Below are 26,909 nucleotides of genomic sequence, written 5' to 3'. Positions count from 1 at the left end.
AACATGGCAACCATACTATTTTATTAATCGTTATTTATTTATTTACACAGATTTTGATATCCTCTCTTAAAACCAGCTGTTTACAATAGATTTTAAGACAACAAATAAGTTTGAAGTGGGTAAGGAGGACCAACAAAAAGGATACACAGAAAAAAAGAAAAGAAGAGGTTACGGGGGGATAATGGGGCAATGACAAGCATGAGATAGAGAATGGTATGGCAGGCAGAAGAAAGGAAAAATATAGGTCCCAGAGTATTAGTTGAGAAGGCCATCTGAAATAACCACATTTTAACAGCATTTTTATAATTTTGATAAGGAAGCTTTGGTAAGTATCTTGATCAGAAATGAATTCCAAATGTGTGGTCCTAGATAGGAGAATGTAGACTCTCTCATCGTATCAAGACACATATGTGGGAGGCGAGGAGAGAGAGTAGACTAGCTTGGAACAGAGACAGCAAGCAGATGTGCAAGATATAAGGACAGTTGATGAATGAGCTGATAGACTCTAAGTAACATAGTAACATAGTAGATGACGGCAGATAAAGACCCGAATGGTCCATCCAGTCTGCCCAACCTGATTCAATTTAAAATTTTAATTTTTTGTTCTTAGCTATTTCTGGGCAAGAATCCAAAGCTTTACCCTGTACTGTGCTTGGGTTCCAACTGCCAAAATCTCTGTTAAGACTTACTCCAGCCCATCTACACCTCCCCAGCCCATCCTCCACCAAACGGCCATACACAGACACAGACCGTGAAAATCTGCCCAGTACTGGCCTAGTTCAATATTTAATCTTATTTTCTGATTCTAAATCCTCTGTGTTCATCCCACGCTTCTTTGAACTCAGTCACAGTTTTACTCTCCACCACCTCTCTCGGGAGCGCATTCCAGGCATCCACCACCCTCTCCGTAAAGTAGAATTTCCTAACATTGCTCTTGAATCTACCACCCCTCAACCTCAAATTATGTCCTCTGGTTTTACCATTTTCCTTTCTCTGAAAAAGATTTTGTTCTACGTTAATGCCCTTCAAGTATTTGAACGTCTGAATCATATCTCCCCTGTCTCTCCTTTCCTCTAGGGTATACATACTAAAACTAATTCCTTAAACTTGATTTATGTTGATCATAAGAACCTAAGACCACAAGAGTTGCCATACTGGGACAGACTGAAGGTCCATCAAGCCCAGTATCTTGTTTCCAACGGTGACCAATCCCGGTCACAACTAACTGGTAAGATTTCAAAAGAGTACAACAGATTTTATGCTGCTTATCTTAGAAATAAGCAGAGAATTTTCCCACATCCATCTTAATAATGGCTTCTGGAGTTTTCTTTTAGGAAATTATCCAACCCTTTTATAACTCTGCTAAGCTAACTGCTTTCACCATGTTCTCTGACAATGAATCCTATTTATGGAGAGAATTCCAGACATCTCGGACATCATTGTTACAAACTCTTTTTTCAACTCGAGATTGATGCAATGCTATTAGCAAGCTTTCTGTTCACCTTTGCGTGTACACCGAAAGAAGTTATATGAATCCAAGATCCCAAAACTTGGAACTGCCTCCCACAACACCTACGTCAACCGGACATATATTACAACTTTAGGAGAATGCTAAAGAATCATATCTTCTCTTCAAGCTTATAATTCAAAATGCAATGACATTTCTGCTTCTTCAAATCTATAATTTATTGATCATGACCACCGATTAGAAATCTTATAAACCGCATTGAATCCTTGTCAAAATGTGTGGTATAGAAGAAAATGTATGGTATGTTATGGCAGAGTTTAATTACACACTGAGTAAAGAAATATTTTCTCCGGTTTGTTTTAAATTTACTAAGTAGCTTCATTGTGTGCCCCCTAGTCCTTTTATTTTAGGAAAAAGTAAACTAGAGATTCACATCTAGCTGTCCCACTCCACTCAGTATTTTATAGACTTCTATAATTTCTCAGCACACATTATGAATCAGCTTTACTGCAATTCACAGGATCAGCTGGGGATGCTTTAATGTTTTCAAGGAGAGGCTGTCATACAGTACATTACTAACAAAACTTTACATTCAGACCTATAATAGGCTGTCAATATTTAGAATGGTATTGCCAAGGGATGTCAGATTGCCTCCGGAACACTCTAGTTCCTCGGGGGTTTAATTCCTCATACTTCCCGATGTGGCATACCTATTTTACTTTTTATATCTTTAATATTTCATTTGATCTTCTTTTGCTATTAATTCTATTATGCTTATTGTTTACATATTTTATCCATTTCTGTGCATTTTCATTATTTAAATTGATAGTTTAATAACTTAGCTTTTCAGCTTCTGAATGTTGCGTCCCCTTTACCAACGTGTTTCACTCATTCTTTGTAAAAGCTAGGGTATTACTATTCCTGTTAAGAACATAAGAACATAAGAAGTTGCCTCCGCTGAGGCAGACCAGAGGTCCATCTCACCTAGCGGTCCGCTCCCGCGGCGGCCCATCAGGCCCATTTGCCTGATCAGTGGTCCCGACTATTCCTATAGCTTACCTCTCACTCCTATCCCTATAACCTTCCTCTACTCCTATCTGTACCCCTCAATCCCTTTGTCCTCTATCCAAACCTTCTTTGAAGCCCTGCAACGTGCTTCGGCTTATCACAGCCTCCGGAAGCGCGTTCCATGTATCCACCACTCTCTGGGTGAAAAAGAACTTCCTAGCGTTTGTTCTAAACCTGTCCCCTTTCAACTTCTCCGAGTGCCCCCTTGTACTTGTGGTCCCCCATAATTTGAAAAATCTGTCCCTGTCTACTTTTTCCTTTACATGCCGTCGCCTAGGGGCAGGGGCCAGGGACAATCTGATATTCCTTGGCAATACCATTCTAAATATTGACAGCCTATTACGGGTCTGAATGTAAAGTTTTGTTAGTACTGGATACAATAGAAATATAAATTAAGCAATACAGTACATTAGTCTAAACTGGACAAAATGAGGGTACCTATAATACTTATCAGTATTTTAATGCTGGACAGTGGTGATAAGTACTCAGATGCAATATATCCCTGCCTCAAAGAACTTACAGTATAAGTGGGTACCCAAGGTAGGAGGAGAAGCTCAAATTCACAAGGAGTATCAGTGGAAAAAACAGGATTTGAGGCCTAGCTTCCCTGGTTCACAGTCCATTGCTTTCATCACTAAGCCGCTTTTTAAATAAAATGGAAGTGAGAAAATATTCATCCACTAATGCAATGGGGTCATTGTTTTTCTCGTTTGTTCCTTGTTGCCACAAAGCCAACAGCCAATGCAGCAAAGCCAACCACAGCGCCAAGTGCAACCCAGCCAGCAGTGGCGATGGTTTTGTCCACCTGGAAAGAAAGGACAAAACCAGTCAATAGAAAATGTAAATTTTTCAGATGTGACTCATTGCTGCACGGGAACTCTTTTTAGAGATAACAGTCACATTACACAGAGAATAAAGAACATCTTTCAGGAATCAAGATATCAATAAATTAACCCGTGTGTGGTCCAGTGCCATCATTATCCCCTCAGTCATCTCTACTATTTGTTGTTTCTGTTTTTGCTGTTTGTTCTCTTGTTTCTCAACCTAATTGCCATGTGGAGGAAGGGAGGGGAGGGGGGTCTATCTAAGCATTTCTGTTCCTACTATGGGCCAGATGCACTAAAATCAGCGATTGTCTAACAATCGTCGCTCAACTAGTTTTGACTGGTTGACCATGCAAATAAGCTCATTAATATTGAAATGTCATGCAAACTATAGCAGAGCGATCGATGCTCTAACATGGCTTCCTGATGCACAAAAGAAAGTGATTGCTTTTGGCAATCTGAAAAAAGTGACCAGTCAAGACCAGGAACTGACTTGTCCCACTGATACAAAAATATTTATAACATGCCAAATCTTTTTTTTTTTTAAAATTTAATGGGCAGAGATGATGTGTGTGTATTGTACACGCACAATATCTGCCCCATTAAAAAAAAAAAAAAGCTGGTGAAAGCCTTCCCCAACATCCTCCTAACAAACTGGCACTGGGACTGACCCACTCCCACTGCAGCAAAAACGGCAGGAGGGATGCCCACCCCATCCCTCCTGCCATGCAAACGCCGCCCCCCCTCCCCCTGCATGAGAAAAAATTGGCTGGAGGGATGCCCACTCCCTCCGGCCATGCCAACCACCCCCTTGAGAGAGAAAAAAATTGGCAGGAGGGATGCCCACTCCCTCCTGCCAACAGAGAACCCCCACCACACCAGATGCCACCCCCGAACCATCCCCTCCCCTCATCCCTTGCTTCCCAAAAAAGGCAGGAGGGATGTCTACCCCCTCCTGTCACTGGATGCTCATCCAAACTTCACTCTCCCCCCACCAGTAACTTTGTGTGAAGAGAATAGGAGGGAGGCTCGATCCCTCCCAGCTCTGAGAACCGCAGATCCAAAATGGCGGGCTTTCGTCTCCTCGGTGTATCATGTGATGCACGAGAAGGGCTGAAGGCCCTGACTGGCTCAGACGCCTAAGGCCCCTCCCAATGGACCCCTCTAAAGGGAGGGGCCTACAGCTTCTGAGCCAATCAGGACCTTAGGCCCCTCCCCATGCATCACATTATGCACTGAGGAGGGGAAGGCTCACCATTTTGGATCAAAGCTGGGAGGGACCGAGCCTCTGGGGAGGTGAGTCGAGGGGAGGTTTAAAAGAGCATCCCTCCTGCCAATTTTTTCTCGCATGGGGAGGTGGGCATTCCTCATGCCAATTTTTCTCACAAGGGGGGGCAGCATGGCCATTTGCTGGCACGGAGGGGTCAGTTCCAGTGCCAGTTTGTTGGGGGGATGTCGGGGAGGGCTGTCATCAATGGGGGGGTGCTTTTTTCTTTTTTTAATGGGGCATATATTGTGCATGTTTAACACACACAAAGCATCTGTGCCCATTAAAAAAAAAAGTTTCCTGCCCCAAACAGCTGAGTGGCAGAATGCTGCTTTGGGGCTTCCTCTGCCTCTCAGCTATTTGTGCTTCCCCTGCAGGCTCTGTGCATAAGAACATATGAATAGCCTTACTGGGTCAGACCAATGGTCCATCTAGCCCAGTATCCCGTCTTCGCAGAAGCCAATCCAAGTCACAAGTACCTGGCAAAAAACCAAATAATAGCAGCATTCCATGCTACCATCCCATGTCTGTCTCACAGCAATCAATCAGACGGAGGAGATAGGGATTACAACAAACCTCTACTCGATGGAAGGGGTAGAGAGAGGGACAGACACTGAATGGAAGTGTGGGGGAGAGGAGGGATAGCCACTGAATGGAACTGTGAGGGAGAGGGGGAGCAGACGCTGGAAGAAGTGGGGAGGAAAGAAAAAAGGGCACATGTTGGATTGAGGGACGAGGATAGAGTTAGATACTGGAAGGGGTGATGGAAAGAGGTGGCAAGCTATAAGTAGACACAGTGAAAGAGGGAAATTGAGGACTGAATAATAAAAAAGAATTTAGACAGAGACAGAAAATAAATTGAGAAGAAAGACCAGGGAAGAACGGGAGGAAGGGAACGGAGAGAGAGATGCCAGAGCAGGGGGGAAGGGGAGGAGACAGATACTAGACCTAGGAGGAGGAAAAGAGGAAGGAGACAGATACTGGATCTGAGGGGAAAAAAGAAGGAGATATGCTAAAATTTGCTGGGAGGGAGGAAGGAAAGAAGGAGAGAAAGAGGCAGAGAAAGGGGGGGGGGTGTTGTAAGCAGATTAGAAAGACTACAGAGAGAAAGGCCTGGATGAAAGGGGAAAGACAGGAGGAAGATGCAGGACTATGGGAGGTTCAGACAGAGAGGGAGGGAGAGAGAGGGAGACCTGGAACAACGGTACAAAGGAGAACTGACACTGGATCTGGGGAGGGCAATAGAGGGAAAAGAGAGAGAGACCTGGACCCAAAGGGGATGGGGCTGGATTGTGAAAGAAATGTTGGATGCAAAAGAAAGAAAGAAAGATTGGATGTACAGTCAGAAGGAAGTGCAACCAAGAGACTCATGAAATCACCAGACAACAAAGGTAAGAAAAATGATTTTATTTTCAATTTAGTGATTAAAATGTGTCTGTTTTGAGAATTTATATCTGCTGTCTATATTTTGCACTATATGTGTCTATTTTTCTATAGTTACTGATGGGACATTGCATATTTTAAAGTAATCTGTTTGATATCTTTGAAAAAATCCCTGAAACTCGTAAATGATAATTAACATTTTCTCTGCGTACCATGTGCTTTGTGTTTTTTAGATATATTTTATGTTTACCATTATGAATTAATAAGATATTGTGTGTACATGAAAATAAATGGAAGAAATTGGGGACAGGGCAGGGGGGTGGGGCTAGGGCGGGACTGAATATTAATAGATGTCCCGTTTTGATGAAAAAAAATAAAAGGTCACATTAGCCTTACCTCCCAGCTGCTGCTGCTGCTAATCGCCAACAAGAAGTCTTCTTTCTGACATAAATTCTGACGTCGGAAAGAAGACTTCTTGTCGGCGATTAGCAGCAGCAGCGGGGAAGTAAGACTGCAGCGGCGTGGACCAGGGGAAAGGAAGGAGAGAGGCTTTTTTTTTTTTCCACGGCATTGAGGGAAGGATGTAGGCAGGCAAGCTGGCTGGCTTTAACGCGGCAGGGAGGGAGGGAGATAGGTAGGCAGGCAGGCAGGCTGGCTGGCTTAGGGAGTGGACAAAATCTGGAAGGCAGTGGGGGGACATAAGAAGGAGGCACTAAGGACATGGAAAGGAGGCACTGGGGGCACTATGGACACAGGACGGAGGCACTGGGGGCACTGTGGACACAGAACGGAGGCACTGGGGGCACTAAGGACATGGGAAGGAGGCACTGGGGGCACTAATGACATAGGACAGAGGCACTGGGGGCACTAAGGACAGAGGCACTGGGGGCACTAAGGACACGGGAAGGAGGCACTGGGGGCACTAACGACATGGGAAGGAAGGAGGGAGTGAATAGAAAGGGACAATTGTTGTGCCTGAGTGTAGAAAGAAAGAAATGAAATAAAGGATACACAGTCAATTAATAGATGTCCCCTTTTGATGAAAAAAAAAATGGTCATGTTACCTCTGACTTACTTTCTCTGCAGCAGAGTCGGCAGCCGCGCTGAGGTGCAGGAAGGTCCCGTGATGACTTGTCTGCTGGCTATGCTCCGGAAGAAGTAAGTTACGTCGGAGGGGGTAGACCCGACAGACGCAGTCATTGCGGGACTTTGCTGCAACTCCCTGCGGCTACCAGGTCCACCCCCTCCGACTTAACTTACTTCTTCTGGAGCAGAGCCAGCAGACGAGTCATCGTGGGACCTTCCAGCTTGCGGCTGCCGAATCCGCTCCAGAGCAAGTACGTCAGAGTGGGGTGGATTGGCAGCTGGCAGCTACCATCATCGCGGGACCTTGCTGCATGAAGGGAGAGAAAGGAGCAGGACTGCTGGAATGGAACATAAGAACATAAGCATCGCCTCTGCCGAGTCAGACCACAGGTCCATCATGCCCAGCAGTCCGCTCCCCTGGCGGCCCCCCAGGTCAATGACCTGTAAGTGATCTAATGCTCTAAAGCATTTTGTACTGTATAGTAACCCTCTAATTGTACCCTTCAATCCCATTTTGAAACCCAAAATCGTACTCTGCTCTACCACCTCTTCTGGAAGCGAATTCCAGGTGTCCACCACCCTCTGAGTGGTGGAGGGAAAGAAAGGGGCAGGGTGGTATGGAAGGGTGGTGCTGATGGAATTGATGTACAGAGAAAGGGGAGAGACATAAGGGGGAAGGATATTGGAGGGAAAGAAAGGGGGCAGATGCTGATTGAAGAGGGGTGGATGGAGAGAGAAAGGGCAGACATTGGATGGTAGTAGGGTGGATGGAGAGAGAAAGGGCAGACATTGGATGGTAGTGGGGAGCCTATGCTGGATGGAAGTGCAGATGGGAGAGATAAGGGAGCAAATGCAGGAAGGAAATGGGAGGAGAGAAAGAGGGGAGCTGGATGGAAGTGGACAGAGAGAGGAGAAGGTACTAGATCAGGGCTAGGGAACCTTTTTGGCTGAGAGAGCCATAAACGCCACATATTTTGAAATGTAATTCCGTGAGAGCCATACAATATGTTTAAAGTTTAAACATATTGTATGGCTCTCACGGAATTACATTTTAAACCTAAATACAATTAAATGTGTGCATTTTAGGTAAGACCAACACTTTTAAAGTACAATAAATCTCTGAATTCTTTTTAATAACGTTGTTATGCTGTTCCTAACCAATGATGAATAAAGTACTTCTTATCATTAATGCGACTTCTGGTGCTGCATGGTTTTGCTGATGGCTTTGTAGTCTGGTTGATATGTGATGAGGTTAAGTTTCATGCAGGCGTTGAGACTTCCATCCATTAAACGTGATCGTAGGTTGGTCTTGATGTTCCTTAGATGTGAAAAAGACTGCTCACATGCATATGTAGAGCCAAACATTGTCAGTACAGCAATACTCACATGCTGCAGTGTGTGGTATGTGACGGGAAGCGCGTTCCAAGTTTTGACAATCAGCTGGTCCACCAATTTAAGTTTTTTCATTTCTCCCCACTTGTGTTTGCTCACCAAATCTGCTTGCTGTCGTGCAAGTTTTTTCAAATCTTCATTCAGTGACTTGAACTTATTCACCCACATGTCTGAGGCCTTCAGGTCAGCAGCTTGTAGCTCAAAATCTCTGACGGAGACACTGGGGATGTAACTCAGGTCGGCGCTATCCACTGCACCCTCGTGTGGATGAGTGATGAACTTAAAAAGACGAGTGCGCTCACGAAATTCTCCAAAGCGCGCTTTGAATGACTGCAGGAGATTAGATGTGAAGTCCGCTAGCTGCTGAAGATCAAGATGTTGAGCAGGGTCACTTGCTGTGCATGCATCTTTAAACTCCCCCAGTTTTTCAAAGTGTAGTAAACGACCAGTTTCAATGTCGGCGATGAAGAGTTCTAGCTTGTTTTCAAATGTAAACACTGCTTGTTGAAGGGATAAGACTGTATTTCCAACGCCTTGCATTTTCACATTGATCTGGTTCAGATGTTCAGTGATGTCCACGAGATAGTAGAACTTCAAGAGCCACTCAGTGTTAGCTAACTCAGGATGCTCGACGTTTTTCATTTCAAGAAAATTCCGGATTTTGCTCAGACAAGCCGTGAAATGGCTGAGCACTTTCTCTCTTGACAACCAATGCACATTGCTGTGCAGAAGCAGACCAGGATAATTATTCCCCACTTCTTCCAGCAGTGTTTTAAACTGGCGATCATGTAAAGCTCGGGCAACAATAAAGTTGACCACCTGAATGACCAGCGACATCACCTCATCAAGCTGCTTACCACACATCTGAGCACAAAGTGCCTCCTGATGTAGGATGCAGTGAAAACTTAGGACGGGTCTTTTTACATGTTCACGAAGAAATGCTACAAATCCTCTGTTTTTCCCCGCCATGCACGGAGCACCATCAGTAACACCGAAACAAGTTTATCCATCGGTAGATTTTGTTCTTTAACGAATTCAATGAAAGACTTGAATAAATCCTCCCTTCTTGTTGTCTCTTTCATAGGCAAAACAGCAAGTCTTTCCTCATGTAGTGTGCCACCGACAGCATACCATGCAATCACACTGAACTGGGATAAATGGCTTATGTCTGTTGATTCATCCAAAGTGAGAGAAAAGAATGGTGCTGCATTTATGTCCTTCACTTGTGTTGCCTCAATTTGATTTGCCATCATGATGGTACGATCGTGAACAGTTCTTGCCGACAGAGGCATGTCTTTTATTCTTTTGATTATCTTGTCTTTATTAATAATAATAATAATAATAATAACTTTATTCTTGTATACCGCAATACCATGGAAGTTCTATGCGGTTAACAATAGAAGAGACTGTACATTTACAGTGATGTTACATATTACAGTGTTGTTACATTTGCAGTGATGTTACATATATGGTAATGAAAAGGATATACTAAAGAAGAGACTGTACATATACAGCGATGTTAAATATTATAGTGATGTTACATTTACGGCGATGTTACATATATGGCAATGAAAGGCATATGTTGTGGAGGCCAGCACAAAGGCCGGGCAGTTAGATAAAAACAGAGATTGAGTAAGAGAGGCCATAAATGGCTTGGTAAGGAGGGCGAAGTCGGAGGGTTGGAGGCATATCGGGATCGGGAGGGGGGCAGGGGAGGAGGGAAGGGAGAGTTAGCGAAATTTGTCGAAGAGGTAGATTTTCAGTGACCTCCTGAACAGGTGGTAGGGCAGAGAGTTAGAGATGAGGGCGGTTAGGCAATTGTTCAATTTGCCCGCTTGGAATGCTAGGGTTCTATCAATGAATCTCTTGTAGAGACAGCCTTTTAGGGAGGGAAAGGTGAATAAGTGGGTGTTTCGTGTGCGAGAGGGGCCTGCTATTTCAAGGTGCTCAGAGAGGAAAATTGGGGAGGAGCCTGTTAAAGTTTTGAAGCAGAGGCAAGCGAACTTAAAGATGATCCTTGCCTCTACTGGAAGCCAGTGGAGTTTGGTGTAGTATGGGCTGACATGGTCGTATTTTTGAGATCATAAATGAGGCGGACGGCCGCATTTTGGACTATTCTTAGACGTTTGATGGTATTTTTATAGGATCCGAGGTAAATAATGTTGCAGTAGTCTAATATGCTTAATACCAGGGATTGAACGAGTAGTCGGAAGGCTTGGTGGTCGAAAAGTCGTCAAAAAGTTAATTGGCAAAATCAAGCATGAATGTTTTGGCTTATTCCCCATCTATGAATGGCTTTCCGTTTCTCACAATTGCTAAGGTACCAGCAAAGCTAGCCGAATTCCAGTCACCTTATTGGGTCCAAACACGGAGTTGCTGCTGACTAGCTTGCACTCTGCACAATAGCTCTTGACATGCTTTCTTCCTGCCGTCCCCCAAAGGATATTTTGATGCAAATGTAGTATGGCGTGTGTTGAAGTGCCGCTTTATAATTGACCGTTTCATCGATGCAATTTTATCATTGCATATTAGACACACTGCAGAACCTGCTCTCTCCACAAAGGTGAATTCCTCTGTCCATTCCTACTGAAAAGTACGATACTCCTCATCTTTTTTTCTTTTAGCCATATTCTTCAATAAAAGGGTTCTTCAATAAAAGGGCAGGGTAGCCAATTACATGTATAGCTGGTGGGATGGACCCTTACAGGCTGTCAAGGCAGGTTAGGCCCAAGTCAGCGGCTTGAAATTCGGCCACTGGTGGAAAGTGGCATGATTTGTGGCTGCCTGTGGATGCGGCTTCAGGCCCTTTCGGCCACGGATGCTGCGGGGGCCGCAACTGTAGCTAGGCCGAAGCTGGGGCCTCAATTTCTGGCAGCACGTTTTGCATCGGGCCACTGACAGTAGCTAGGCAGAAGTGGGGGCCTCAATTTCTGGCTGTATATTGGCTGCGGGGGCTACCAACTTTAGCTAGACCAAAGCCTCAATTTGTGCCTGCGGCCCGTTCTTCCGCGGATGCTGCAAGGTAGGGTGATGGATCGCCTGTGAATGTTGCGATGCCGAAGCCGGATGTTGCAATGCCGAAGTCGAATGAGGATGCGATGGAGGGCGTGGCCTGCACTCGGCGGAGATGACGTAAGAACATAAGAACATAAGAAGTTGCCTCCGCTGAGGCAGACCATAGGTCCATCCTGCTCAGCGGTCCGTTCCCGCGGCGGCCCATCAGGCCCATTGCCTGAGCAATGGTCTATACCTATCTGTACCCCCCAATCCCTTTTTCTTCTAGGAATCTATCCAAACCTTCTTTGAATCCATTTAGTGTTTTCTTGTTCACAACAGCCTCTGGAAGCGCGTTCCATGTATCTACCACCCTCTGAGTGAAAAAGTACTTCCTAGCGTTTGTTCTAAACCTGTCCCCTTTCAATTTCCCCCAATGCCCCCTTGTACTTGTGGTGCCCCTTAATTTGAAAAATCTGTCTCTGTCTACTTTTTCTATGCCCTTCAGGATCTTGAAGGTTTCTATCATGTCTCCTCTAAGTCTTCGCTTCTCCAGGGAGAAAAGTCCCAACTGCTTCAATCTGTCGGTATATGGGAGATTTTCCATTCCCTTTATCAGTTTGGTTGCTCTTCTTTGTACTCCCTCAAGTACCGCCATGTCCTTCTTGAGGTATGGCGACCAGTACTGGACACAGTACTCCAGATGCGGCCGTACCATTGCACGATACAGCGGCATGATAACTTCCTTCGTCCTGGTCGTAATACCCCTCTTAATGATACCCAGCATTCTGTTTGCTTTCCTAGAGGCTGTGGCGCATTGCGCCGATGCCTTCAGTGTTGCGTCTACCATCACTCCCAGGTCTCTCTCCAGGTTACTAACCCCTAGTGGTGTTCCCCCCATTTTGTATGTGAACATCTGGTTCTTTTTCCCCACGTGCATGACCTTGCATTTTCCCACGTTGAAGCTCATCTGCCATTTTTCGGCCCACTTTTCCAGCTGCGTTAGATCTTTTTGGAGCTCCTCGCAGTCTTCCTTGGTTTGAGCCCTGCTGTATAGTTTGGTGTCATCTGCAAATTTAATGACTTCACACTTTGTTCCCACCTCTAGGTCATTTATGTAGATATTGAACAAGAGCGGTCCCAGCACTGACCCCTGCGGAACTCCGCTCGTGACCCCTTTCCAGTCTGAGTAGTGGCCCTTTACGCCAACCCTCTGCTTCCTGTTTGCCAGCCAGTATTATAATGTCCCCCGAGCGCAGGCCGCGCCCTCCATCGTGTCCACATCCGGCTTCGGCATCGCAACATCCGACTTCAGCATCGCAGCATTCGCAGGCAAACAGCCCGCAGCAACTAATGACACCCTCCATCGTTTGTCCGTGAGCCAGATGTGGCCATCAAAAGAGCCATATCTGGCTCGCGAGCCATAGGTTCCCAACCCCTGTACTAGATGGAAGGGTTGGAGAAAGAGGGTACACGATGGAAGGAGGGGTTAAATAAAAGGAAGGCACATGATGGGGAGAAAATGATTGAGTTAGGAAAACACTGGAGGGGTGAGGGAAAGAGGTGGCAAGCTTTAGGTAGACAGTAAAAAAGGACATTGATGAGAGGGTAGTAAGAACGTAATCTAGACAGATGCAGAAAATAAATTGAAAAGGAAAATGAGGGAAAAAAGGGAAAGGAATTGCAGAGGAGAGGTGTGGGAGAGGGAAAAAGAGGAGAGAGATGCCAGACCAATGGGGGTGAAAGGAGAGATGGAAGGGGGAGGCATACAGTTTCTGGAAGGGGCATAGAAGGAGAGAAGATGCCATATAGGGGAAGAGAGACAGCAGACAGTGGATGGAAGGAAGAGAGTTACAAGAAGATGAGGAAAGCAGAAACCACAGAAGACAAAGGTAGAAAAAAAATTATATTTATTTATTGCTTTAGGAGACATGTGCCACTGTTTCTGTGGAGCATTGTATGCAGAGTCCAGCTTCTTGCTGGTTCAATTTAACCTTTGTCTATGTATTTCTATTTTATCCCCCCTTTTACAAAACTGTTGAACGTTTTTTAGCGCCAGCCGTGGTAGTAGCAGTTTTGTAAAAGACGGAGGGGTTACATATTCCATACTAGGCGAAGGTGTTTTCTATGTTCTGTGTGTTCAAAAGATATGTTTTTTTGTTAGGATTGATCTGTACTACTCTGGCTTGTTTAGTTTTACAATGGGTGTATTGATGTTGTACGGCTCATTGCAGTATGTAAGATGCTGCCTTTTCCTAGGTACTCATGTGTGACGTGTGGATTGTTACAAAAAATTATGTTTTCATACAGATGGGGAGGGTGTCAAAAAATGATGGGTGTCACATATGCTAGGTACGCCACTGAGTACATGATAAGAAGTCCTCCTAAGAAGCACTAGCGAAGGACAGTGTAACTCAGGAAGGTGGGGGTCTGTTCTCCGGAGTTATTAGCCTTAGTATTGGAAATGCATTTGTCAGGGAAATATAGAAAGGTCAGTTTTGGCACCAGGTGACATCACGTTTCAGTATGGCTCCATGATAAGTGTTTACACAAGGGGTGTCCAACCTGCGGTCTGCATACGGCCCCATGAAGTATTTTGTGTGGCCCCGGTCGAGGGTGATGCAGTGTTTTCCTCTGCTGCCCCCGGGTGTTTACCATCTTGCCGGATCCCTCCTCTGTCTTGCTGCAGCGTTTGCGCTTTTGTGCGACCCAAGAAACACCATATAGCCAATAGAAAAGCAAGTATGTAATCTGTATCTTAGGCTACTGAGCTGAAGTGTATAAATGTTATGCTGGCTGGCATAAGAGAAGAAGGAGGGGAGGCGAAGAGATGAATCCTAATACAGAAGCCAGCTACATTGTATGTAAATTATCCTTATCTGCCCAGAGTGCTGCATTTCAGTGTCTTTTGCTAATAAATATATTTCATACCAGTAGCCAAGGAGTGCGAGGTCTATTTCTGTGATGCGATCAGCAGCCTGCCGCTGTCAGTGAGCAGGTTACCCATTCCAGAAGGAAGACTTTTTGGCCAGTCCTGGATTTCTGCCAACCTCATCCTGGTGCATTATGGGACTTGCAGCACTAATTTCAATGGATAGACTACAAATGCTACACTGCTTTGGGATGTAATTTTAAAACCAAGACTGGCCAAAAGTCTCCCTTCTGAAATGGGTAACCTGGTCACCCTACCTATCAGGCCAGGTTTCCTGAATAGTTAATGACCTTCTTTCTTAGACTAAACATACATAAATCTATTTGGATATTCTAAAATGTCAGACCAGTTCAGGAGATCTGGAAGGCGGACTTTGAGATCTATCCCCAGTGAGAAAGTAAATGGGCGTGTACGCACCTGTTCAGACACGGCTTGGTTGTAGCGAAGCGAGGTCACAAAATGTTCACAGTTATTGCTAGTCAAGCTGTAGGGTAGCCTCTCTCCCACCATTTCCTTGGCTCGCTGAATGATTTTGTTTACAGGGTATGGGGTATATTTCTCATCATATTTGTTGTTCACACAGTAGAAATTGCGTCCCACCACCAAAGACAAAGGGTCCTTCCTCACCTCGGCCCACTCAGTTAGGACAGACATGAGGCTGGAAGAACCAGCGTCATCAGCATACTCACCTAAACACCCAAGAAAAAGAGGTCAGAAAAGTACTGGGAAAGGAAAACCTCTGCTCGGGTATCAGCTTTCAACAAACTAGAGTATTTATGTTATTGTTCAAAAGTTTTACCTCTAACTTCTCTCACCTTACCTTCCTCCACATCATATACCTGCATACACTTCAATGGTAACCCTGACTGAAAGATGTCATCAACTAAACTCAGAGAGTAGGACACCAAGGCAGAAAAAAAGTATTTCCACATGTGTTGAGAATATACAAGCTTTATTAATATGCTTACAAAGTCCAAAAACACAGCTGGAAAAGCTATCTGCTATAGGGCCCTTCTCCACCATTATGCTGATTTTTGTGTTGTGGCGATTAGCCTGTCTTGTTTTGGGGAGATATTTCTTCCCCGTGTAACTGTTTTTAAGAAGCTTTTGAAGAGAAATATGGGTGCTGAGCACTTATCTGCTTATTTTGTATGATACGTGGATGAAATTTATATGTGTCTATATTTATGGTTGTTTTGTAATACTTACTGTGAATGTATTACTGCAACCCACCTTGTTAAAGTGGGGCTATAACTAAATAAACTAAAAACCCCTCTTAAAGATCTGATCCCCCCCAAGTCATTCACCTGCATGTATTTCAATGGCATCCACCTCTTAAATATATATTCCAGATACCTTGATCCTGTATTGAGAATTTACTATAGCTTATCTCTTGTCCTTACTTGGAGGTGCCAGGTGGATCACATAGCCATCTCCTATATAAATAGCCCAGTGTTGATAACCGAAGCGGGAAATTTCAATAAGGTCGCCAAGTTTGGGTTTTCTCTGAAAGGCAAAAGAAATCTGTTATTCTTACAGACCTGGCAAGTGCCCCCACCCCTATCCATCTCTTCCTATGTACATTAACTTAATAGTTTCATGGTGAATGTCCTCTAGCAAAGACACTTGAATAACAGTGGTGCCCCAGTAACTCCTGGCTCTGCCCCCAGACCAACCCAGCACTAACCGGACAGTCTCTGGATTTTCAGCAGTCGTATGTTCTTATGTTCCACTACATATCAGCCCCTATGTTTATAAATTTAAGTTTGCTATTAATTTGTCTAAATTTATGAGCCTAATATATGACTCTAGTTAGGGTTACCAGATGTTGGGGGAAAGCTGGACATGTCCTCTTTTTAGAGGACTGTCTGGGTGCACGGAGAGATTTCCAAAACCCGGCAGTTTGTCCAGATTTTGGAAGGCCTCTATGCATGCGCTGATGTCGACATGATGCAGTACTTGTATACTGGTCAGGGGAGTGAGAGTGGGGGGAACCTGCCAGACACATGCACATAAAAGTTCTGTGGTAATTCACTGTGCACATGTCCAAACAAAAAAGTGCCAGCACACATCTGTATCTGTTGTTCAACACAGAAATATTTCTTGTGCATAAAATTTCTTGTGCATAAAATTTTTGTGATGCTGGTTTTTATGTTTGTACAATAGCCGGGTACCAGACGTCTGAGAAAATCTGGACATGTCCTCTATTTTAGAGGACTGTCCAGGTGACCGATGGATTTTCCAAAACCTGGCAGTTTGTCTAGGTTTCGGCCCAACGAACTCCAGCCGCATCAGGAGGACCTCTGAGCATCACACACATCTGCACATAGCCAGGCCCTCCAGATGCAGCCGGAGCTCGTCGGGGAAGAAGAGAGGAGGTTTTGTGGGGGCGGGGCGGAATGGGGAAGGGTTAAAGGCAGAACAGGGTGGGGCCATGTGTCCGGGGGTTTGCGGGCTAAAATATGGTATTCCTACAGATGTGTGCTGATATTTTTCTTTTCACACATGAGCTCCCATCTGTCACTGATCTGGTCACTGAAAAAAAGACAAAACTGTTATTTAACCCCCACAGACCAGCATTAAATCCTCTCAGCCAATCTTTCTACACTGCCTTGGACCTGGTGAAACATTTCACATGTTGTGCACACATTAAAAACTACCATATCCTTTTGTGCTCAGTAGAGGAAGGATTAATGGCCTCATTACTATTTCATTTAAATGCAGCGTTTACCCATCTATATTGCACAAGTTAACTTCTGCGCTTTGTGTGGCCAGTAACATGCACGTACACCTCACAGTTACTCCACGCTACGGCTGATAGTAGCTTTCTGAATTGGACCCCAGTGGAAAGCTGGGACAGACAGCCAGCATAACAATTTGATTTGCACAGAAGACAGATTATTTTTGTGCAAGATTTTTCCACCAGATTCTATATATAGAGGTGCATAATTAAAAAAAAAAAACATCTAAGTCCATTTTGGGCCTAAGTCGCTAGTCATCCAAAGTCCATTCTTAAAAAATACATCCCAAATGGGATTGTTTGTTTTTTGAGAATCGTCTACTTGCACATCCAGCCGTTTGATCGTCCAGACCACTAAGTCATCTATCTTTACACCCCATTCTCGTCCAAAAAATTGTCCAAGCCTAAAACGCCTAGAAAAAGACCTTTTAGACGTGGGAGGAATCAGCAAAGTGATGGACTGGACACCCAGACATGGCAACAGAGTAGTGGGGCACCTTACAGGGCACTGCTGTGAACTTCACAAAAAGAGTGCCACATAAACATCTCACCACAACTCCCTTATAGGTCATGGTGAGCCCCCACAACACCCTCAAAACCTACTATACCCACCTGTCTACCACCCCAATAGCCCTTATGGCTGCAGGTGGCACCTATATAATAATAATAAATTTTATTTTTGTATACCACCATACCATGAGTTCTAGGCGGTTTACAGTACAGTAGGGTTTTGGGGGGTGCACATTTTTCACCATGAATGCAGTGGTTAGAGTGGCTTATGGGCCTGGGTCCTCCTCTCTATGGTTCACTAGCCCACCCCCGAAGACTACCTAAGCCACCTCTGTGCAGCTCTACTAGGCTTTACTATGCCAGGTGCTGATGTTCTGGAGGCAAGTATGTATGTTTTTATTCTGATTTTTAAGGGGGGGGGTCAGTGAGGGTCTGTACTTTGTCCCCGCAGTGATTATCTGGTCACTTTGGATACCTTCTGGGCACTTAGACCTGTTTCTAAATCGTCTAAGTCACAACGTATAAGTTCTGTCTAGGAAGTCCCGTTGAACTTTTGATTATCGCTGCAGGATGACTAAGTCTAGGTTGGCCCACATCCTGCCTACCGCCCACCCTAACCACTCCTTCAGAAACGCCCCTTTTCACTCTGGGGGGTAAAGCGGCACTGAAAAGGCCTAAGCTGTTGTTATATACCCGTTATATATAACCCGTTTCAATTATCGGCACTTGGACGACCTGTCTTTTAGGTCGTGCAAATACCGATTTAGCTGGCTATTTAGATGTATTTCCGTTTCGATTATGAACCCCATAGTATTCAAATTTTTGCACGTGCCTGCTTTGTGCAACCAATTTAATTAACCAGCCAATTAGCAGTGAAAATTGGGTGCTAACAGTCAGTAATTGGCATTAAATATTTGGCAACAATTTGGATTTATGCATGCATCTTGCTAAGCGCTATTCTATAAAGATACATATGTAAATCTTTTAAGTGCACAACTGAAAAGGGGGCGTGGCCACAGGAGGTGCATGGGTGGATCAGGGACATTCACTAAAGATGCATGCAGCATTATAGAATTTGAGGGATCTGTATCTAATTTATGCACAAGGATTTACACCAAATTTCAATGAGCATAAATCCCTGCACCCAAAGTTGAACACGAATCCCAGTGCTATGCGCCGATCTATAAAGGACGCCCAACTTAGTGCACTGTTTATAGAAGCATTTTTTTTTCCGTGCCCACATTTGTGTGCCATTTACAGAATCTAGTTCTTTGTGTCCAGTAACTTCTGGAAAGAGAACATATTCTACAGAAATTCTGCAAATTTCCCCAGTCCTTAACCCAGGGTTCTGCAAACTTTTAAGAAACCACAGAATACTAAACTCAGGGTCGCAGTTGGACAACATCTGGAAATGCGCATACATCTTCATGATGACATCACGTGCATGCGTGACATCATCACATCAACATCCACGCATGCACAGAGGCCCTCCAGATTGGACCCTGAGCCTGCTATTACTATGTCGGTGGGGGGTGCTGGAGGAGAGGTACCGACACCAGCTGACTCTCACATGCCTCTCGCTCCTGTAATTAGTTAGCTGGCATCTCTCCTCCTTGCCGGTGTCTTACGGCACACCCAGAATCTTGCCGTGGCACACAGTTTATGATACACTGTCTTAAACGGATAAATAGGACATTCTTTTGTACAAGCCTTTAACATAGTAAAGACCTAAACAGTCCATCCAGTCTGCCCTATAATTTACGTGCATTACAATTTCATGATTAAAGTGTCTTTTTTTCTTTGTTATTTCTAGGCCACAGACTAGAGAGTTGCGCGGGGACAGAAATCCCACCCGTCCCCGCCAAAGTCCCACCCGTCCCCGTGAGGTATCCTACCCGTCCCCACCTGTCCCCGTGAGGAATCCCTCTGTCCTCACCCGTCCCCGCGAGGAATCCCCTCCGTCCCCACTCGTCCCCGCGAGGAATTCCCTCCGTCCCCGCCCGTCCCTATAAACTTCAGAAATATTTTATTTAATTATGCTACTGAATTAAAGGCTCTGGTAGAAACCCATTTACAAATAAGCAAAAAGACTTTATTAATTTGGAAATATTAATTGGGAAGAATACATACTTTGTAAACGGCTTTCTACCAGAGCCTCTAATGTTTATAAATTTTTATCAACACAACTAATATACTACTTTATCCTGAAGAAAAAAAAAAAAAAAAAGAAATAGAATTATTTTCCTACCTTTGTTGCCTGGTTTCTGCTTTCCACATGTTCTCATTAAATTCCTTCCATCCACTGTCTCTCTTCCCTCTGGATCTTCCATTTGCTCTGTTACTGTGCCTCTCCCTTTCTCCCCCCTTCCAAATTGGTCTGGCACCCATCTTCTTCCCTCCGCTCCCACCATAGTCTGGCATCTCTGTCTTCTTCCCTGCCAGCGTCTTCTCCCCACTCTCTCTTCCCCATGTCCTGTCAGCGTCCTTCTCCCCCCTCTGTCTTCCACATGTGCTTTCAGTGTCCTTCTCCCCCCTCTGTCTTCCCCATGTCCTTTCAGCGTCCTTCTCCACCCACCCCCATTTTCCCCAGGTCCTTTCAGCGACCTTCTCCCCCCTCTGTCTTCCCCATGTGCTTTCAGTGTCCTTCTCCCCCCTCTGTCTTCCCCATGTCCTTTCAGTGTCCTTCTCCCCCCCCCCCGTCTTCCCCATGGCCTTTCAGCGTCCTTCTCCACCCCTTTGTCTTCCCCAGTGCTTTCAGCGTCCTTCTCCCACTTCAGTTTTACCCATTTCCCTTAAGCGTCTTTTCCTCTCCACTCCACCTTTCCTCCCTTTCTCTCTCCCTGCCCCCTTACTTTCGTGGCGCTTCCCCGCCTGCCCGACAACAGAGCAAGCCCGGTCCGACAAACCTCCCTGCCCTTAACCGCGAATCTAAATTACCTTCTTACAGCTGCTGTAAGAAGGTAATTTAGATTCGCGGCTACAGGGCAGGGAGATTTGTCGGACCGGGGCTGTTGTCGGTCAGTCGGGGAAGCGCCACAAAAGTAAGGGGACCTGGCCGGCTGTGCTTCACCCGGGGTGGACCGCCCCCCTCCCTTGGTACACCACTCGAGCCTACTCTCCTTCTCCTCTGCCTGCAGCACAGAGAGCTGAACGGAAGTCTTCCCGACGTCAGTGCTGACGTCGGGAAGACTTCCGTTCGGCTCTGTGCTGCAAGCAGAGCAGGTAGGGAGAAGAGGAGCCACGCGACTGAGTACATCCAGCCCCGCAGGAACATACATCCAGCACCGCAGGAACCCCGCGACCCTCGGAGGCGTCCCCACGGGATCCCCGTGACCCTAGGGGGCGTCCCCACGGGATTCCCGCGACCCTAGGGGGCGTCCCTACGGGATCCCCGTGACCCAAAGGGGGAACCCGCGGGATTCCCGTCGTCCCCGTTCCCGTGCAGCTCTCTACCACAGATCTTAGAAGTCTGCCCAGTACTGTCCTTAGGTTCTAACTACTGGAGTGGCCATCGAAGCTCACTCCAGCCAATCTAAACCATCTCATCATTTGCGGGATTCAGACCATGAATGTCTGTCCAGCACTGTCCTCATGTTCCAAATTGCTGCAGCTCCCATCGAAGCCCTTCCAAGTCATCATCCTAAACTGAATTGCCATATACATGACATCTCGTCCCAGTTTTACATTGGGATGAGATGGGACTTAGGGTTAGATTCATGAACTTGCCCAATCGGGCCCGATCCGGGCAGGTCCGATGAATTTACAAAACTCCAATATGCAGATGGGGGCGATCAGAGGATCTGCCTGGCCGGATCGCTCTATAGCGATCCCAGCAAATGCTGGACCTCCGGGCCCGGCATAGATTTTTTTCTTTCTTTTTTTTAGGAGCCCGTGGTTTTAACCCGCTTAAGCCCACGGGGAATGGTGGGAGAGTCGGGGTAGGCAGGCGATCAGGGCAGGCAGGCAGGCAATTGAGGCAGGCAGGCGAGCCGGGGCAGCGACTATTTTTTATTTTTAAACTTGCTTTCTTTTTAGCCCGGGGCAGAGCAAGCAGGAAGACGAGCATCGGGGTGGCAGGCAGGAGAATTCAGAGGGCAGCAGCGAGCAGGGCTTCGGAGAGTCAGAAAGACTTTTTTCAACTGGTCCCCAGCAGTCGCTTCTTGGGATGATCAGCCAGCCCAGTCGGTTTAGACAATTTGGTTGGTGAATCGCATCCCTGTCTACTTTGCATGCAAGAATTCGAAGCGGATAGCAGGAAAGGTTAGTGAATGGGGCCTGAGGGAAATCTGGTTGCAAAGTACACAATCGGTTTGCATTGTGAATCTAGCCCTTAGTTAGAAAAGATCTTCCCTTCCCCCCCTCCGCCACGTTGGAGCAAAAGATCCGTAGGTGACAGACATATTTATCATTTTTAGCTCAGGCAAAAATGCACATTCAGCATCAAAAATGGGGTGAGACAACTGAACAGAAACAGGAAGAGAAAGAGAAAGAAAAATTCAGCATCAGAAATGGGGACAGAAAACTGAAGAGAAACAGGAAGTGAAAGAAAAAAAAAAAAAAAAAAAAAGATTAGAGGCATGTCAGTGTCATTCAAGTCCCCATCAGGTGATCTCATACCCACAAAATATAAAAAGAATCATTATTAGTCCCCAAAATGCTTACTGTGGAAGGAGGCATCCTTTGCCTGTCAGCATTCAGACTTTGGCGAGCTGCCTTTGCTGTGCTTGCTGTTTTCAGTCACTTTCAGTTTCTGTCTGCGTCATAGGAAAACATACAAGAGAGCAATAATTAACTCTTTCACGTGTCTCAGGAAAATTTAGACTTGCTTCAGAATCTTCTCACATGAATCTAGGTTCTAATCTAGCATTGGAGCGTCAGGGTCTTTGCAACTGGCACTTTTGCCTTAGCACATTTGTGTTCTGAGGTTTTGCGTGCATTCTGCAGCTTCTCTGTAACAGCGGGATCTGGATAGACCCCGTTGTCTGCCCACACATATATATATATATATATATATAACACATAACCACCTGCCCCTTCTTTACCCACCCTCTTAATACTCAAAAAACACTAATGAGTCTTTATGTTGGTATAATTAGCCGCAGCTCAGTTTATTAACCAAACACATAACAAATCTTAACTTCATTAACATAATGAACATTGTATAAACCAAACCCTGAGCTACCGAGTGTCTTAATTTCTTATTCCCTCAACCCCGCCACTACAGCAAGAGTCAGAGGGGTGGCATGTCCCTCATGCCCCTTTTTCCCGGGTCACCTGACCCACCGGGTACGGCTCCCTGCCGTCCCAACGCTCATCACCTGATGAGCCTCCTGACCCTGTAGCTCGGGAATCCGCCTCCCAAACTACAACAGCCACACCCAGCAAAGGGCGGGAAAAACTGCCCTGGAGGACCTCAGGAGGAGTCGAGTCCTCCAGGGTGCCGGCTTTAACCCCTCGCCCCGCGCCACTCCACCAATGAATTTAAACTTTTCTTCATTGACAGGCTCTCCAGCCAATCCCTGCCTGTCCTCTTATGCCCTTCCCCCGAACTACTCTAACCTGCCTACCCCCAGCCGACGGGCGACACGAGGGCTCTACCAGCCCCGTGTTACTTTACGCCCGTCGACACACGGTCTCGGGCTCCCATTTATAGTACCTGCAAAGTTTTTCCCTGATATCACCTGAGTAAACCCTGGAAACTCATATTTTTATTTATTTTTTTAACAAAAAGTATTTCCTGGCTTTCAGGTAGCTGTTTACCCCTCACCACCACCACCACCAGAGAAAGAAACTGGCACAGGATTAAAACAAGTTATAATTTCAAAGCACCATCTCCAGTCTGAAGTACAAAAATTGGCAGTGGCTGGCAGCACACCTGATACAAAAATTTTTGAAAAGCATTTAAGTGGTGTTGGAGGACCTCTTGCGTAATCCACTGTCAGCGAAGGATGAAATCTGGGATAAATTTGATATGTGCATGCAGAGAATAATCAGAGTGAGGAAAGGAACACCAAATAGAAGAAATATATGAAAGAGTAATGCAAAAATCAAAGAGAGACAGAGAAAGAAAATGAAACATTATTTGATAGAACTGAGACACAGAAGTGGAGTAAAGTCACATAAAGGACAATTCTATAAGCTAACCTCTCTATTTAACCATGCGTTACATACATACAGTATGTTTAGAAAACTGGAATATATGTACAGTACATTATGGCCCAGATTCTGTATAGGATGCCCGGGATGGGCGTCCTATACTGAATTGGGCCTACACCCGCCTAAAATAAACCCGATTCTGTAACCAACATCCATGTTATAAATGATGGTTACAGAACCGGGTTACCATGGATGTGGCCGCTATACTTATCATGGCAAGGGATCTCCATGCCGCGATAAGTATAGTGGTCGCGGCTGCAAGTACCCCCCCCTCGAACATCACGACGGCTGGAGGGTGCCCATCCCCTCCTGCTGGGAGAGCCCCTCTCATCACTACGATCGCCGACAGGAGGGTGCCCAAACCTTCCTGCTGGGAGAGCCCCTCCAATACAATTGCCAGCAGGAGGGGTCCCAACACCTCCTGCCGAGAGAGCCCCCTTTCTCACGTGCCTAAACGGTGCCTAACTTTAGACGCATTTTGCAGAATCAGGGCCTAAGTGCTGCATTAGAAATTAAGATGTGCCATGCTGGATCAGACCAAAGGTCTGTGGAACAGGGACAAATTCTGTCCCTGTGTCATTCTCTCCAAGTCTCTATAATATATCACTGTATGATTTAAAACTACAAACAAGAAAAAGCCCACATATTCCACAGTAAAGAAAAAAAGGAATCCCCAAAACAAAGGCAGAGACTGTGGAATCCTATGTTCTTGACATGATGTTGAGTTAAAATCAACACAAAGTATCCTTATAGTCATAGTGGATATTTGTGTTGATTTTAACTCAATAAACATCACTTCAAGGACAATGATTTAAAACTGCACAATACAAGCAACAATAATGCCACATTGCACAGCATAATGAACTTCCGGTGTTTCCAAAGAGTGGCCAAGAACCAGGAAGAATGTCAATCTGGGGGTGGGGCGAGGTCATGTGTTCTCTTTTTTTCACTTCACAGATATGGTAACCCTAACCAAACAGCAACAAAATCAATACTGTTCTATGAATACCAGCTACACCAATATTTATTTATTTATTTAAAAAATTTCTTCACAGCTGGAGAATGGCACGGTGACAAATTTAGTCACCGTTCCCATCCCCGCGAGATACCATCTCCATGTCATTCTTGTAAGGAGCAAGGGAAGAATCAGAGTATGAATGGGCATAGCCACTGGCCCTCAAGCCTTACGTTGAAGAATGCTGGTGTAGAAGGACTGAGGTTGAGATAGACACTAAAAGACACAGGATGGTTTCCTGCGGTTATCTACGGGGACGGGGACGGTGATGAATTTTGTCACCATGTCATTCTCTATTCACCGCTTAATGCCTAAGGAGCTTACAACATAAATATACAGACGTAATCAGTAATAACATTTTTTCTATCAAGGTAAATGCTTTTTTTTTTTTCCCTTGAAAATTTATTGAAAGTTTTACAAAATGCAAATGCAAAAGGGAAAGTGGTACACAAAACAAGTACAATAGTCAATAATGTACAGACAGAGTGTTGGTGTCATATGAAAAGTACATCAATGTAGGTGAGGGAGGGGTATAAAGTATAATACTCAATAATCCCTAATCTAATGTAGGTAGGGGCAGAAAAAAGAAGGATAAGAAGACAGGGGAGGAAAGGAAAGAAAAAAGGAGGAAGAGCAAGATAGAATCTAGGAAAGAGAGGAAGAGGAGAGGGGCAAGAAAGAAAAGGAAGATGGAAAGAGATCCTCAGAGGCCCGGAACAAAGAAAAGGAAGGAAGAAGAAGAAAAAGATAGGAATAAGCAACAAGTAAGTAAGAAGGAGATAAGAGATGCAGTGAGAGTGATAAATTACAGAGAATTCAAGTACTCTGTAAAAATGCTGGCTAGATTAGAGACGGGATGTGAAAGTGAGATATACTTTGCAGGGATTCAGAATTTGCTGGGTGTTATGAGAAACTCCAGAAAAGGAATAACAAGGAGGTCTCCTCAATAAAATTTTATGGGAGGAAGACAGACGACCTGAAACATTTCATAGATACTGCAAGAAATTACCTCCCCTCCTCCTTTTACTAAGCCACAGTAGCGGTTTTACCATAATCCGGGGCACATCGGAGCATTTAGTCCAGCAGAAACCTCTACCACAGCAAGTCATCAGTCCTCCATAGCCCCAGGTACATTATATAGATTGTGAGCCCACCGGGACAGATAGGGAAAATGCTTGAGTACCTGATTGTGAAACTGCTTAGCTAACCTTGATAGGCAGTATATAAAAACCTAATAAACTTGAAACTTGATTATATATAGATGAACATTATAGGGCTCATAATCAAAAACGAAAGACATCCAAAACCCAGAGTTTGGACGTTTTACCTTCCCAGTCGTCCAAGTAGCAATAATCAAAAGCCGCCCAACAGTACGTCCTGCACCGCAATAAGACCAAAGTAAGTCGTACAAAATGGAGGCATTCCGAGGCGGGTATAGGCCGGAAAAGTACAAATACAATAACCAAAATTAAATCAGTTTGCTCTGTGCATTCTAAGTGGCATTTTCACTTAGACCTACCTTGGCTACGTCTAAGCTGGTCCTGATTGTGTGCTGTCCTCTGTCTGTACAGGTAATGGAAGAGAGCTTAAGTTCGTTTGTGTCCCCCTCCCTCTGACCATCTCTACTTGAACGTCCCTACTTCTTTTTTTACACCCGCTTGTCTCCCCACGTTTCATAGACCTCTGCAAAAGCCCCTTTCCCATCCCACTTACTTCCTATCTGCATCTCCAGCTCTGTATCTTCCATCTATTTCATCGTACTCATTCACTGTGGTCTCTGTATCGTGTGGCAGGAGCTGCACAGGAGTGAGTGATCTGTTTCCCCACCTAGCTTCATCCCTGGGGGGAGGGGGAGGGGGGTGTCAGGTGACTGCCTGGCTGGGGCCTGTATAAACTCTAATTAGCTCTGCTTTGTTTGGTAGGTGGTAGTGGCCTGCACCTCTGTGGGCAATGGAAGCCCTGAATGCTGTGGTTGCTGCGGAAATCCTTCTGCAAGGAGAGGAGCGAGATCATGAGAGGCGCCATCACAGAGCCCACCGCAGGAGGGTATTTAGACCGCGTTCCTGCTTCCTTG

General features: G+C 45.3%; 1 protein-coding gene across 1 annotated transcript; it reads right to left on the bottom strand.

Moving 5' to 3' along the window:
• Window positions 1-1,668: 1,668 nt before the first annotated feature.
• On the bottom strand, window positions 1,669-22,498 carry LOC117365189 (phospholipase A and acyltransferase 2-like). Its single transcript, XM_033955268.1, has 4 exons — window positions 22,327-22,498; window positions 15,818-15,920; window positions 14,832-15,103; window positions 1,669-3,341 (listed from the first exon to the last, which is right to left on the bottom strand). Exons 1-4 carry the CDS (start codon window positions 22,339-22,341, stop codon window positions 3,231-3,233), a joined length of 501 nt encoding a protein of 166 aa, XP_033811159.1. The 5' UTR covers window positions 22,342-22,498; the 3' UTR covers window positions 1,669-3,230.
• Between the last annotated feature and the right edge of the window lie 4,411 nt (window positions 22,499-26,909).

This window comes from Geotrypetes seraphini, chromosome 8 (genome assembly GCF_902459505.1).
Source record: "Geotrypetes seraphini chromosome 8, aGeoSer1.1, whole genome shotgun sequence".
Taxonomy (NCBI): domain Eukaryota; kingdom Metazoa; phylum Chordata; class Amphibia; order Gymnophiona; family Dermophiidae; genus Geotrypetes; species Geotrypetes seraphini.
Note: the sequence above shows the minus strand (reverse complement) of the source record. Positions and strands in the feature narration are given on the sequence as shown.

Coding starts and splice junctions, on each gene's coding strand:
- LOC117365189 (XM_033955268.1), bottom strand. Junction 15,104..15,817: donor GATCCACCTGGCACCTCCAA/GTAAGGACAAGA, acceptor TTGGGTGTTTAG/GTGAGTATGCTGATGACGCT. Junction 3,342..14,831: donor ACCAAGCCGTGTCTGAACAG/GTGCGTACACGC, acceptor CTTTCTTTCCAG/GTGGACAAAACCATCGCCAC.